At 45.6% G+C, this 15900-nt stretch overlaps 1 protein-coding gene across 32 annotated transcripts in view; it reads left to right on the top strand.

The window, feature by feature from the left end:
- The first annotated feature begins 4177 nt into the window (after positions 1–4177).
- MAGI1 (membrane associated guanylate kinase, WW and PDZ domain containing 1) overlaps positions 4178–15900 on the top strand; it is a 674066-nt gene continuing 662343 nt past the window's right edge. For all 32 annotated transcript variants that reach the window (XM_021070801.2, XM_084988888.1, XM_021070800.2 and 29 more), the window contains exon 1: positions 4178–5093. In XM_021070801.2, coding sequence (XP_020926460.2) covers positions 4781–5093 — 313 coding nt within the window. In that variant the 5' untranslated portion in view covers positions 4178–4780. The remainder of the gene's footprint in view (positions 5094–15900) is intronic.

Raw genomic sequence — 15900 nt, 5'->3', positions numbered from 1 at the left:
ACCCCACAGATCTCCAAACATTTTAGAAATGTTGGCAAATTAATCCTCTTCACATTACAGTAAATTATTTGATTTTCAGAGTTCTCAGATGGGGAACAGGTGATTGGATTCTGTAGTAGAACACTGTATTCCTTCAGTTTCAAGGAAGAGATAGGAGGTTGATGACTGGTACGTGCACACTATGAGGCAGATGCAGGAGCCAAAAAAATGCTGGTGGCCAAATATGCTAGAAGGTGAATGGCCATATCCTACACCTTCACAGCGCAGTGCTTCTGAGCCTGGACTTTGGGTCCTGCCTCCCGGTTAATATCCTAGCTTTATTATTCCCAAGCGTGAGCAAGTTTCTTTATTTCTTTTTTTTGGCCATGCCTGCAGCATGTTGAAGTTCCCCAGCCAGGGGAAGGATTGAACCCAAGTTACAGCAGTGACAACACCAGACCCTTTAACTTCTAGGCCACCAGGGAGTTCCACTGAGCAAATTTCTTTACTTGCCTATCTTCCCTTTCCTCCAAGGTTATTCATGCAAAATGGAGGTCATACATCACATGATTGCTGTTACTATTAAATAAAATAATGCATATAACCTGGCACACATGGTCAAACTCAAAGTTAGGTATTTTACGGTATTATTTTCACCACTGGAATGTATTGCCAAAGTTATAACGTGACAGAAGCCAGAACACTAGGTTTCCACTTTACATCTATTCAAGAAAAATCTACTTCAAGATAAATACATACTCTTTTAAGAAAACAATCTATTGGAGTTCCAACTGAGCCATAGTGGGTTAAGAATCAGACTGCAGCAGCTCTGGTTGCTGATGAGGTGCACATTTGATGCCGGCCAGGCACAGTGTTTCAAAGGATCCAGTATTGCTGCAGCTGCTGCATAGACTGCAGCTGTGGTTCAGACTCCATCTCTGGCCCGGGAACTTCCATGTGCCCCTGGGTGTGGCCATCAAATTTTTTAAAGAAGAAAAAGAAAACAGTCTATCAGTATTGGTTCTAACCACCAATTTTAAATAGGCTTCATGTCAAAGGTCAATTATTATCCAGTTTAAGGTCACACTTCATCCATGCATTCATGCATTTATTCATCAAGTGTGGGAGTTCCTGCCATGGCTCAGCAGTTAATGAACCCAACCAATATCCATGAGGATGCGGGTTCAATCCCTGGCCTTAGTAGATTAAGGATGTGGTGTTGCTGTGGTTGTGGTGTAGGCCGGCAGCTACAGCTCTGATTTGACCCCTAGCCTGGGAAACTCCATATGCTGCAACTGGGGCCCTAAATAACAAAAACCAAAAAAAAAAAACATCAAGTGTATACTGTGCATAGTCCCCTTCAGGCATGGGTTTAGGTACTGAGGAGTCAAAGTTTGGAGAGGATAGATATGATTTCTGTCCTGAATTTGCTTCCAGTGTGGGATACAGGAAATGGACCAGGAGAAAGAGTAGACAGAAAAGGTTAGAGGAGGAGCAGAGAGTTTGAGGACATCATAAACTTAATGCCTAGAAATTGGAAGTCTCAGCTGCTTTGGAGTTTCGAATTATTTCTTTTTATGTTCCTGGATTATAATATGTCTCCATCCCTCCACCCTGCTATCTGTACTCTCAGGTACCCCTTCTTTTGTGGGTGATGGGGGTGGATGGTGGGCATGTGTTATTCCAATCTAAAATCTGAAGTGGGCTAAATTGCAAGTCCTTTCCTCTTCTCATCCTCAGGGACATGTGGAATCCAGGAGAGGGAAGATGGTGCTGCTGCCAGTGGGAGGAATTGTAAACCATGTGGTTTGCCCATCCTTTGGACTCTTCCATGTAAAATTGAGGTAGGAGGTAGGGGACCACTGATTGGAGGCAGGTGGGGAAATTCCTGGCAAGCAATCTGACTCCTAGAACATGGAGTGGGGAACATACAAGGTCAAGCTTGCTAGTGACTTATAGGGGAATCTGTGGTTTCACTCTAAGGCAGTATGCAAAAATGTGCATTTTTAGGGGGAGGATTAATTCACCAGACACTTGAGCATTAACCAGGGACCAGGTAGTGTTCTAGGAACTGGGAATACATCAGTAAACCGAACTGACAAAACGTATGTGCTGCCCTCCTGGAGCTTACACTCTGCAGAAAGAAGCAGACCACAGATTTCTTCTCCTAAAAGGCTCTGTGATTTATAAGCAAAAAAGAAAAAAAAAAAAAAAAAAAAAAAAGAAAGAAAGAAAGAAAAAAGAAAAAAAAAAAAAAGCAGCTCAGGAATCAAGAAGCTATAACTATGGTCCTCCATATTGTGTAACAGCACCACTTAAGGGGAACCTGAAAAGTCCCCATGATAGAGTCCATCCCTGAGATTCTGACTGGCTGGATCTGTGTTTGGAAATGGATCTTTTGAAGCTCTCACTCATTTTGATCCAGTTCAAATAGATTGCTTCCAAGAAAAGAGGCTGAAGATGAAATTTTCTTCACCAAGAAGAGCCATGGAAAATTGGTCACTTCCTTCTTTTACAAATACTACAAAGCAACGGGATTTTTCATTTCTGGATATCCCAAGAGAGAAGCATCAACATTCCTCTCTTATTTTTATTAGCTGAGAATAGCACCCTACAATCAGAGCTTTAAAGTGTTTCCATGTATGCCTGTATATTTTAAGTTTCGTAAAGGCGAGGAGGGATTATTGGTATCATCTAATTTGAAATCCCAAATGATTCCTAATTTTCTTTCCAAATACTATACTACTACTACACCAAATTTTTATCGTATGCAAGCTCTTCTCCCTCATAATACACCCAAGAACCTAGTGAGGTATTGCTATATGTACTTAATAAGGGAGAAACTAAGGCACTGAGGGGTCCCCGTGCTTGATCAAGGTCACAGAGACTGGACTGGTGGGGATCTAAACCCCAGAGAAAGGCTCTCAACCGTGACCGCTGTGGCACTCCCTCCTTTCTGAGACCCTTACACTCCCCTTCCTTATTTAGCACTTGCAATCTTTCCTGGGACCAAAGATGAATAAACAAGTTATAAATCACAGAAGAAAAGAAAATGCTTGGGAGACTATCGCTCAGGCCGATTGGGGAGTATTTAGGGAGGGCAGCCTTGATGGTGCAGGCTATTCTTTCAGTCCGCAGCCCTGAAGCACATTCCCAAACCTGGCAGGAACTGAAGCTGGCTCACCCCCACGCCCCCGGGCGGCGCCGAAGGCAGCCCCAAGCCCGGGGCTGAGAATTCCAATAGGTGTCTGCCGCGCCCCCGCTCCCGCGGGCTCCAGGACGCGGGTGCAGATCCCAGATCTGGGGGTGATTCTTATCTCCTAGCCCCGGGGCGGGTCCGAAGGCTGCCCAGCTCAGTCGGGAATTTGATCCTGGGACCAATGCCTGGCTCCAGAAATCTCTGCCCACAAGGGAGTTAAAAAGTTAGACCTCTTTTCACTTGAAGACCCGAATCCCCTCTTGCCTTTGGCTTCTTTCCCTGGTCTAGTTTTCCCACGTCCAGAAAAGTTGGTCTCAAAGTTTGAGTGCGTGTGTGTGTGTGTGTGTGTGTGAGCGTGTGACGCTCATAGGGATCCCAGTTGGGGAATCCAAGAGTCCCCTTCCCCAGGGTCGCAGAGACAGGGGCAAGTCTAGTTCCACGACCCAAACCCAAGGGCGCAGTGCAGGCGGGGAGAAGGGGGGGGGGGGCCGACGCACGCCTTTGGGTTTGGTTCAGGGTTTTAGATTGAAATGTGGCGGGGGTCGGGGTGGGGGTTGCAAGGCAGGCGCCCGGGGCTGGGTGACCAACAGCGTGGCCAGCCACTGGCTGAAGGCGGTGGTGAGGCTTAGGCCGTCGTGAGCGCGTGCTTGTGTGCGTGAGTGTGAGCGCGAGCGTGTGTGTGAGCCTACCCAACCCCCACCTGTTTTAAATGATTTTAAAATGCCAAAACCAAACTGGCCTATGTTTTCAAAAGTTTCAAACAGTTGGAGTAATACACGTGCGCTTCCCCCAAACTCCCGAAAGAAATTGCTGAGCCCAGGGAACTGAAAGAAAAGGAGGAATCAGAGGTGTGTGGTAAGGAGGGTAAATTGCTTGCTCCTGGCGGGTCGGTTTTAGGACCCAACGGGAAGCACTTTGGAATCTCTCCCTTCGGGAAGGCGGGGTGGGGCGGGCCGGCTGGCTGGAGGCCGCGGTGCGCATGCGCGCGCGTCTCCTTTCGCCGGCCGCTGCGCTCGGCGGCGCGGAATAGAATGAACTGTAACAAAACAAGCAGAGCCTTTGTATCTGCTTAAAGGGGCCGCTGGCACTTCCCCCCTGTCCCCCAACCCCCGCTTCGCTACCGCGTCTCCTGGGCTCCCAGCAACTGGCTGGAAGGGCTTCCCTCACGCTCAGGAACAACCCGCCAACGAGAAAAGGCGAGCCAGGCGGGCGGCAAAGAGGAGACACCGCATTTCTAAGAGGCGAGAAAGAAAGGAAGGAAGGAAAAAAAATAACCCAAGCGGCGCAGAGTGGACTCTGGTCCGGGAGAGCACGGTCAGGCGCCGGAACGTGGACGGAGAAGCACCGGAATGCAAACAAAGCTCGCGGGCGCCTGTGCAGGGCTCGCGGGGAAGCCCAGAAAGTTTGTTTTATGATGGCTTGAGTGCGCGAGTGTGTGCGGCGAGCGAGGCTGCCAAGTTTCTCTCTCCCGTTGCGTTTTTTGGGGGGAGATGTCTCTCCCATGAACCAGCGAGGGCCTGGGGGGGGGGCTTGTGCTGCGGAGGGACACCTGTCTCTCACTTATTATTTTTTTTGTGGGGGGGAAGAGGGGTGTAACTCATCATGTCAAAAGTGATCCAGAAGAAGAATCACTGGACTAGCAAGGTTCACGAATGCACCGTGAAGCGGGGACCCCAGGGCGAGCTGGGGGTGACCGTGCTGGGGGGCGCGGAGAATGGAGAGTTTCCTTATGTCGGAGCGGTGGCGGCGGCCGAGGCGTCGGGGCTTCCTGGCGGCGGCGAGGGCCCGCGGCTGGGCGAGGGGGAGCTGCTTCTGGAGGTCCAGGGGATCCGGGTGTCCGGCTTGCCCCGCTATGACGTACTGGGAGTCATCGACAGCTGCAAGGAGGCGGTCACCTTCAAAGCCGTCAGACAAGGTAAGACGGGACGCGCCTCCGGAAGGCGCCCCCAGAAAAGGGGAGCGGCCTGTGGAGACTCCCTCCCCCCATCCCCAATTTCCCGCTTTTCTCCGGCAAACCCGGCTTAGAGGGGAAGTTGAGGCCAAGCGCCTTGAGTTGGTGAAATACACAAAGTTGTTGAGAGATTGTAGGTTGTTTGCCCACCTGAGTAGGGAAGAGGGGCTTAGGTTTGCGCGGGGAAGCGCGGAGATTTTTTTCGCAGGTCGGGTTTGCCAACCTGTTATCTCAGCCACCAAGTGCGGCGCAGCTTCTCCCGCATCTGGAGGAGAGTTGGGGAACTGAAGCCGGGGCTAGGGGACGTTCTTCTGGCTCCCTGGGGGGTCGTTACCGCTGGCGCAGCTGCTGCGTTCTTTGGCCGCTTGTCTGTTTCCACCTGGAGAATGGGTACGAAGGAGGGAAGGGTCTTTGCTTATTGGACGTCCCCCATCAGAAAATAACCTTCACCCCGCAGCAGCCCAGGTGGGTTGAGGCATCACTGCCTAGGTCCCAAAGCCCGCTGCCGGAAGATCCTGCATTCACTCCACAGCTGGATGACGCATGTGTCTCCTCCGTGCTGCCGGGCCGCAGGCTTGTGGGTGGCGGTGGGGGAAGAGAGTGGAGGGGGTATTTCAGCGCCAGTCAAGCCCAAGTTTATACTGCCACCAACATCATCCCTGTGATGATGTTGATAGTTGCTCTTTCGTTCCAGTCTCTTTGTACAGTGCTTTCCTTGCACTGCCTTATTCTGATTCACAACAATTCTGAGAGCGAGTTGTTCTCATAAACCCCATATTATAAGGAAGCTGGGGCTGGAGTTGGTTCAGTTACTTGCCCAAGGTCACAAAGGAGTGAGGGTTTGAGCCCTTGCTGCAGAGCTTTAAGCCCTGATGAGGAAGAGGTTGGGGGATGACCCAGGGAATGTGTTTGAGAGGAGGGAGGAGGAGCAAATTCATCTCTCTCGGAAGCCTGGAGAGGAGTGATGACCTTTCTGATGGCTGCTGGTGGTGGGAGTCCCTTACGACTTAGCTTGGTGCAGGCTAGGGACTGTCTGATATAATCCGGTGCAGAAGGACTGGATTCCCTTAAAGGGGTCCCTTTTACCGATGATGCAGCTTCTCCCCCATGAAAGCACCAGAGTGAGCCTTGGTGAAAAGTTCCCATATGTGCCTGTAGGCCTGGAAGGGCAAGCAGCAGCTGGAGGAATGTGTCAGAGGAAAGGAGGGCTGGGCTGAGCTGATCCTATCTTGGAAGCAGGCCTGTTCCAGGTGAAATGGAGCAAGGGAACTAAGAGAAGAGTTGGTAGCTTTGGGAGCTGAGTGACTGAGCGGTCTGGAAAGCTCTTTCTATTTATGTCCTCATCTTCTACTTGGACACCTCCAAGAAGCCCTCCAGCATCCTGCCAGGACGAATAAATCCTTCTTCCTCTGAACTCCCCTAAAGGTGTATCTTGTGGTTTTTTACTTACTCTGAATTATGAGTTAGGGCCCTCCCCTTATTTCCGTACACTGTGGTAAGCTCTTTGAAGGGAGAGACTGTACTTCCTTCATTCTACATCTCCCCAGCTTTGCCTGAGGTCCAACACCTTACCTCACCTGAGAACGTGTAAACTGTTCTCATCTGTAAACTGAGAACGTGTAAACTGTTCTCATCTGTAAACTGGCTTTCTTGTATTAGGTAAACTACTAAGTGCAAAACAGTGCCTGGCACACAGCAAGTGATCAATAAAGATGGGCTATTATTACGTTTAAACTGAATTGGGGCAGTTATTTATTTCTGAATCTAGGTTTCAATGTCAGGAACCTGAATTGTGAAGCAAATACCAGTACTTGGATTATTAGGACTTGATAGGACTGTAGAGAAAATAACTGTGTTAATGCATTTGATGGGATCAGCTGCAGGTCACTGTGCAGGGGCATTTTGGAGAAAGGGCTGGTGGAAGGTCAGGCGGGAGTACCTGCCTATCCAGTTCGGGGTCTGCTGATGTCTAATGGGTCTGATGGGAACTTGTTCTCAGTGTGCAAGCTACTGCACGTGGCTGAGCCTCCTTCCACTAGTTACCAAAGATCGGGAGGCGTTGTCCCAGGGAACTTTGGAAGGATTGGTCAGATGACTGAGTGTGTTTGGAATCAGACACTTCTGGGTTCTGTAGTGTCTCCCCATCTTATTTCCCTTCACCTAAAACTATTCTGTATGCTACACGTGTGTGTGTGTGTACATCTACTTGTTCTTATTGCAATGAGACAGAATAAAGATGTGGATGGGGACACTAGAATGGCCTGGAATCCACCGAGATGTGGAAGTTACTATTTCCTGTAATGATGACAACAGGCACTGCCAGACCATCTAACATCTTCATTACAAAAGGATGTCACAAAAAAGCATCTCATCAGCTTTCTCTTTCATAATGAGACTATGATTTAAATTATGTTACAGAATTGCTCTTCCTGTGTTTTCTTTACTGTGTTTTAATCATATTAGATAAGCTTTTGCTTGATACATGGTAAAAGAAAATGTTACTTCTGTGTTGTCTGCACCTTGAGCTAGCAACTCCCAGGGACATGGGTCACTCTGGGTGCTGTCTGTATGGAAATGTCATGGTCTTTTTGTGGGAGAAAATTCTTCTATTTCTATTTCATGGTAGCTCTCTGGAAGGATGCACAGACCAAAATAGCCTGTAGCAAATGGCATTATATGAAGCAGGACTGGACTGTGAAGGCATCAAGCTAAATGGATCTACTAGGTTGGAGTGGGTTCATTTTATTTTTTACAATGTTTTTGTTTTTATGGCCATGGTGTGCAGCAGCTTGATGTGGGCTCTCAGTTCCCAGATCAGAGATTGAACTCAGGCTTCAACTGAACCACTAGATCACCAGGGAACTCCTGGAGTTGATTCATTTTAAATGGAAAGGACGTGGAGTTCCCGTCATGGCTCAGTGGAAATGAATCCAACTAGTACCCCTGAAGATGCAGGTTCGATCCCTGGCCTCACTCAGTGGGTTGGGGATCCAGCGTTGCCGTGAGCTGTGGTATAGGTCACAGACATGGCCTGGGTCCCGAGTTGCTGCGGCTCTGGTGTAGGTTGGTATCTGTGGCTCTGATTTGACCCCTAGCCTGGGAAATTCCATATGCTGCGTGTGGCCATAAAAAGACAAATAAATAAATAAATGGAGAGACTATTTTGTCACAAAAGTGCCTAAAAATTAATATATATATTAATAACATATATGGTATGTATTATTACTTTATATGTATAATAAAGTGTACACGTATATTTTATAAGTACATTTTTACCTATCATAGAATGCACAAATCCTAAATATATAGTTTGGCGGGTTTTGACAAATGTATATGCTCATGTTAGCTTCACCTAAATCAAGATACAGAATGTTTCCATCACCCCAGAAATTTCCTTCCTGTCCCTTTTCAGTCAGTTCGCCTATCTCTTCCAGAGGCACTGGCTGTTTGATTTCTCCCACCATGGGTTTGTCTTGTCTGTATTTTGAAATTCATATAAATGAAATAATGTAGTACGTACTCTTTTGTGTCTGGCTTTTTTCACTCAAAATATTTTGGAGAGATTTCATATTGTTGTCTGATCATGGTTCTTTTCTATTGTGAAATAGTATTTTGTCATATACATATGCCACTTGCTTTATATTTTTGCCTGTTGATGGATAGACATTTGGACTGTTTATTTTTTTCCAGCTATTATGAATAAAGCTGCTATATATGGTCCAATTCTGCCATATCTTTGCCAGTCTTTGATCTTGTCTGTCTTTTGAATTTTAGCCATTGTAGTGTATGTGGAAAAAGGGGAAAAGTACAGAAATCCTCCCTTATCTGCAGGTGATACTTTCCAAATTAGGCAAAGGAAGAGATTAACAACAACATGAGAGAGTAGAACAATTATAACTAATATACTGTGATGAAAGTTATGTGAATGTGATCTCTTTCAAAAGATCTTCTTGTTCAAATATAATGCCTTTTCCATCTTAGCTAAGCACTTAGCACTCACTGTGGTTGTGACTTTCGCAGTTTTAAGTGCAGCAGCAAACCTAGCATGAAGTATTCTTTCCTTCTTCTCGATCTCCTGAAGAGAAAATTTATTCTTACCATAGATCTTATTAGCATCCTCAGCATGTGGTTTTTTTCTTTCCCTATTAAGTCGAGAACTTTTACCTTTTCACTTCAAGGAAGCACTTTTTGGCTTCTCTTTGGCAGCTCTGAACTGCCATCATCACTCTTCTTGCATTTTGGGACCATTATTGAGTAAAATGAAGGTCACGTGAACACCAGCACTGCGGTACCAGGATGGCCAATTTGATAACTGAGCTCTTAAGTGACTATCGGTTGGGATACCCTGAACAAAGTGATGATTCATGTCCTGGGCAGGACAGAGCGGGAAGGCGGGAAATTTCATCATGATGCTTGTCGCACAGTTTTAAATGTATTAATTGTTTATTTCTGGAATTTTCTTTTTAATATTTTCATACCATAGTTGACTGTGGCTAACTGAAATCACAGAAAATGAAACAGCAGAAGCAGGGAAACTCTGGTAATTCAGGAAACTTAGCTCCAGGATGAAGTATTTGTTGAGCATTTGCTTTCGGATGTGCCAGGCCCTTGGCTAAGCTAGTGCTTTATGGGCATTTTGTTCTGGATTCTGACTCACGTGTCAGAAACTGAGGTCCAGAGTGTTCGGGTGGCTTTTCCAAAGGTGAAACAAGTGGCTGAAGAAGAGCTGGAACTGAGCCGTGTTGGATCCCAAAACCCATGCTCCTAGTTCCTGGGTCAGTGGATCTTGAAGTGGGGTCCAGATCAGTGGCATTAAGATCACCTGGGGACTGGCTAGTCGTGCAGATTCCTGGGCCTCACCCAAGCCCTACCGATACCTAAACTCAGGAGGGTGGAGCCTGTGGGGTGTTTTTAACAAGGCCTCAGGGAATTCCGATGCATGCTCATTTTTGAGCACCACTGTCCTAGGGTGTAGACATTGAAAACATGGCATCAAATGAGGCACGTGACCTGTGTTCCAGAATAAGCTAGGCTGCTAGAGTTGTCATGTCTAGTAGTTCACCTCTTTGGGTCTTTCTTTCTTTCCTTTCTTTTTTTGGCTTCCAGGGGCAAATCTGCAGCATATGGAAGTTCCCAGGCTAGGGGTCATATCAGAGCCACAGACACTAGCCTACACCATAGCCACAGCAACGCTGGATCCTCGAACCACTGAGTGAGGCCAGGAATTGGACCCACATCCTCAGGGATACTAGTTGGATTTGTTTCCACTGTGCCACAACAGGAACTTCTGGGCCTTTCTTTATACCTAAAATAAGTATGCCCCTTCAGGTCCTTTGCCCTCATAAAATGCTAAGATTCCCTGAATAACCCAGACTTCAAATGTTTAAAATAGTGTGATTGTAGTTTCCCAATCTACTAATATTATAGGTCATGCTTACATATTTTTATAAGGGAATTTTGTGGTTTTGCAAATTACCCAGGAACCAAAACTGTCCCTCCACTTTTTTTTATAGACAGAATGGAGACAATAAATAAGACACAATTAAAACAACCACAACACTACCACCAGACCCTTCCTCTCGCTGTAATGAGAGACTTATGACCATATACATGTAGTTCTTGGTGCCTTTTTGGGTTTTGTTTCAACACTGTTTATTTGGACCCATTGGAATATATTACGACAGCTGTAAAAAAATAATTCTGTTCTCATTTTAAGACACAGTGTCTTGGAGTTCCTGCTATGGCTCAGTGGGTTAAGGACCTGACTTTGTCTCTCCGAGGATATGGGTTCTATCCCTGGCCTCACTCAGTGGGTTAAGGATCTGTGTGTTGCTGTGGCTGTGGCATAGGCCCCAGCTGCAGCTCTGTTTCAGCCTCTGGTCTGGTAACTTCCATATTCCACAGGTGTGGCCTTAAAAATATTTTAAATTAAAATAAAATAAAACATAGAGTCCTGCTTGATTTCCTGTGAATTCAGCTTCTGGGTCTCTGGATTTGCCACCCTCCCAGCGCAAGATTGACTCCTTTCCTTAGTATTCAGAAAACCTCCTCATCTGGTGGTGTGCTACTAAAGGCTTAACAACCAGCTCTGGTGGATGGGAGACCCTGATTTGTAGCATTTTTGGAGTCTGGAAGAGATGCATGCATTTGATTCTCCAAGCCAGTATGAGCTGGTCCCAGCATTCCACTGACCCCATATAAAATAGCTCCCTGGGTTGCATGCCACTGTCCTGGTTTGTGTCTTCATAATTTGACATAATTTCCCTTTATCTTCTTCTCTTGCTTCTTTATTGTCTGTCTCTCTTCCCACTGGAATGCAAGGTCCCTGAAAACAAGAAGTTTATCTCACTTGTTCAACTCTCGGTTTCCCAGCGCCAGAAATAGTACCTGGAAAATCAGTGGTGTTCACTAAAATTTTTTGGCTGCATGAATGAATTTTCTCTTATCCCTCTGTATTCCAATGAGAAGTGCAGACCCGGCCATCTACCACATCTTTCCTTCTTTCCTCCCTGTCCATCTTTGATTTCTTCTCATTTAGGATCCTAATATGTTCATTTCCCCCATCATGTGATATTCCAATCAGCTGATTCCCTGTGTCTAATAATTTATACTGAGCTATAAATAAATGACCGACAAGGCGTAATGAATTATATTTACGTATTTCTGCCTGTTGACTCTAGGTGGAGTTTAAGAAGTGAAATTTCAGATGTTCAGGTGGATGAGTGGCTTTTCTGTTTTCTGTTCTTGTGAGACCTGTTCTATGTCATCATCCAGGAGAATGACACTTTACCTCCGTTTTCTTGTAGCATTGTCCCTGGGTGCAGTTTTTCCAGCCAACAGTGAATCTTTGCTACAGAAAACAGTCTGATTTTTGTCCTCTCTTGCTCTTAAACTGTGCTTCGTGTTTATATTTCTTTTTTTTTTAATTTGAACTTTCAAAAAAAAAATCAATCTATTTTTGTCTTTGGTGCCAAAAGACCACTCTCTGAAGGATATTTTTAGTTTCCACTGTGACATTCTACAGCTTTTACCCAAAAAAAAAAAAAAAAAAAAAAAAAAAAAATCATGCAAGGCAGGCAACCCAACGCATCCATTGTTTCTAGTGGCCACCCTCTGCCAATGGCTGTGTTATTTAAAAAACAGAATAACTTGACCTGATGATGCAATGGCATTCACTTGGCTTCCTGCATTGGTTGGCATTCATTACCCAGCTAGTTTCACATGGCAGAATTGATGATATCCACCAAGGGGAATTAAGTGGTTTATAAGAGAAAACATTCTGACATGTCCTTACCACAAGGGTTTACACGAAGGACGTTGCTTTATAAACGATGGTTATTTAATGCAAAACACCAGTCTCTGATGTTAGTGGTCCCTTCCTTGAGTTTGTATATCTGGGTAACAGGATATACTGATTTTGTATACACTGAGAAGAAAGGCTGTCAAATTCGTTAAGGGCTGACATTCATATCCTGAAAAAAGTAGGTTACTGCCTTCCTGTCTGTCTTTTTGCAGCTCATATGTGAGATCTATAACCTTGAAAAATCCCTAGTAAATGCTGGAGCTTTGCTCTCCTGCACCCCTGGGGGGTGTTGGCATCTGTATAGTATTTCCAGTGAATTTGTTTTGGTGTTTTCCCAGCTGAACCCCCATGGATGTCAAGGACACGCAAGTGATGCTGACTTCTGCTTTCTAATATGGTGACCTATGAAGGGCCCCTCCCATGTGTTCTGGATGTCATTCATCTTTTCTGAAGGCATGGAGCGAAATGAGAAGATTTGTAATTTAAAAAGTGTCTTTTATTATTAAATAATAATCTTCTCTTTTTATAGCCAAGTAATTAATGAATGGAGTAATCCATTACTTAGAATCATTTTTCTAGTCCCTCTCAGAATGAAAACCACAGTCTTCTCAGGAACTCCAAAGCTCCCTTTATCAACCAACTCCACCCCCTGCCCACGGCCATGATCTGCCTGGTGACTTGTGACTTGTCTTTCCACATCCATGGCTTGCTGATCCCCACCTGGACATCTGGCAAGGTTACTCCCTTATGAATTTAAAGTCTTTCCCAGTTGTCTTGTCCTCATTCATTATTCCCTTTCTCTGCTTTGCTTTATAATATGTACATTGTTTCAGTATAACTAGAGTTCCTTCTTTTTTCCTCTTTCTCGAATATAAGCTCTGAGAGGGCCGGGCTGTTGTTGATCTGTTCCTGCTGTGTCCCCAGTATCGAGAACTGTGCCTGATGCTTAGTCATTGCACAAGTATTTTTTTCTTCTTTTTCTTCTCCTTTTTTCTTTTGAAGGCCACACCAGCAGCATATGAAAGTTCCCAGCCTAGGAGTTGAATCAGAGCTGCAGCTGCCAGCCACAGCAACGTGGGGTCTGAACCTCGTCTGTGACCTATACCAGAGCTCATGGCCATGCCGGATCCCCAACCCACTGAGCGAGGCCAGGGATTGAACCCGAATCCTCATGGATCATAGTCAGGTTCATTATCGCTGAGCCACAATGGGAACTCCTGCTCTAGTGTCTTGAATGTCCACTGTCAAATTTAGAACTAGCATACATCTCTCCTGAGCTTGTTTGTCTCTGAAAATTCTAATGTTTGAAACTCTGCAAATGTAGGTACTTTGTATTGGATTGCATTAAGCTTGATAAGAGGTTAACATTTGCAGTCTAGGGCTTGGGCTAAAGAGAGCTTCACTATTTATCTGGGAATAGTCTTGAAGACAGTGAGCATTGCTAGGCTATTTCCATTGGTCTTTATTTTAGGGATTTAGGGCAGCACACTGTGCAGAGTGTGTCAGGGAACTTTTGCACACTCTCTCACCCTCCAGTGGACTGTAAGAGGTTCTTCCAGGCTCTGTAAGCTGTGTGTAGAGACTTTTGCTGTTACCATCTGCAGTGTGGTGCAAATGAGTTACGTAAGAGAATTACATTCTCCCGGCAAAGGTGTCAGCCCCACTGTTATTGCCAACAGAGGCATTAGTGTGCGCCTTTAATGGGATGCAGTTATATTTTCCACAATAAGGCTAATCTTTCAGCCTCTTCATTGTGAGATGAGACTGGAAGCTCTCTTTATGGACAGGGGTAAGATGGTGCAACTAAAAGGCCATTATGCCCTGATTATAAACCATATTTCAAAATTATTGCTACATACAGTGTTAACAGGACTCCAGTGCTGCTGGGAAGATAATCCAGAGTATATCCATTTTGGAATTCCCCTTGTGGTTCAGTGGGTTCAGAACTCAGCTAACATCTATGAGGGTGCAGGTTTGATCCCTAGCCCCGCTCAGTGAGTTAAGGATCCCGAGTTGCTCTGAGGTGTGGTGTAGGCCGGCAGCTGCCAGCTTTGATTTGACCCCTAGCCTGGGAACTTACATATGGCGTGAGTGTGGCCCTAAAAAGATAAATAAATAATGAAATAGTATGTCTCTCCCTCTCAAAAAGACCAAAAAAAAAAAAAAAAAGATATATCCATTTATCGATGTGTTGTAGATTGACAGGTTTTGGACTCAGGTTGGCCTGAATTAGAAGCCAGCCTTTTCAGCTGGGTGACTCAGGGTGAGATACTGCACCTCCCTGTGCTAGGACTTCTCCTTCTGCCAATAGGGATAATGATATCTACTTCTGGAGGTGATGGAAAAATAAAATGAAGAGATCGAAGTCAACCACATGGCACAGGGCCTGGCATATGGTGAGTGCTCCCAAAAATATTAGCTTCTGTTGTAGGTTGCATGTTCCCTATTAGAAAGCACTTGGGAGAAAAGAAAGAATCTCTTGAGAGATAGAGACTGTGGTTCACAGTTCTCAGGAGAGCTTTTCAAGTCTGGAAAAAGCCCTCATTTTTTTGGCCTGACATAGATGCTACTTTTGAAGAAGGCTGAGACTGGATTAGTTCAGACAAGTAAGAAGGAAAGCTCTAGATGTCATGGTATGTTGGTGGAAGGCTGAGCCGCCTGAACTTCTCTCTGCATTGTTGCTGGTGATGAATTGATTATAATGATTGTCACTGGCACCCAGGGCCAGTAAGGTATAGAATGAGGATAGCTCCTCTTCCTGGGCTTCTGCACAGGCCAGTACCAGCAAGGGTGATGCTTGAGGACTTGATGCCAAAGTCCTCTGCCCTTCCTGGCACCATACCTGGGCTTCCAAGTCAGCAAAGGATAGGGAGGCAGTGGGACTTGGTGTTATACGGGTTTGGAGGCCCACTGGTTGGGTCTGACTCTAGCTGAAGAACCATGGGCATGTTAACTTCCCAGAACCTCCATTGTCCCAGTTGAAAATGAGGATAGTACCTACTTCATGGAGGGGTTGTGAGGATTAAAAGAGAAAATGTATGCAAAATACTCTGTCCTCTGCTTGTATGTCTCTAGTGTTTATCTACCTGCCTACTAGGAGCCATGATAATTTTTACTTGAGAAATGAAGACCCATCAAAGAGTTCCTCTAAACAGTGATTTTCAACTGGGGGTGATTTTTGACCCCTGGGGACATTTGGGAATATCTGGAAACATTGTTGGTTGTTACAACCCAGAATAGGGGGGTGCTGGGGATATTAAGGGAATGGAGGCCAGGGATACTGCTAAACATCCTAAAAGCACAATACAGCTCCCCCATGACAGAGAGGCAGCCACCCCCACTGGCACTCAGGCTGAAGTTGAGACACCCAGGTCTAAGGTTTTAACTTCATGGTTGAGACCGGGCATCTGAATTAGGACTGGTAAACTAATAGTCATAACTGTTACTATAGACTGTCTTCTGACCTGT

This window comes from Sus scrofa, chromosome 13, assembly GCF_054392235.1.
Source record: "Sus scrofa isolate SSC_HxYL_T2T_F1_AM1 chromosome 13, Sscrofa_HxYL_maternal_Yorkshire_Landrace_v2.0, whole genome shotgun sequence".
Lineage (NCBI taxonomy): Eukaryota > Metazoa > Chordata > Mammalia > Artiodactyla > Suidae > Sus > Sus scrofa.
The sequence above is the reverse complement of the archived record's forward strand: the minus strand, read 5'-3'. Positions and strand labels throughout refer to the sequence as shown.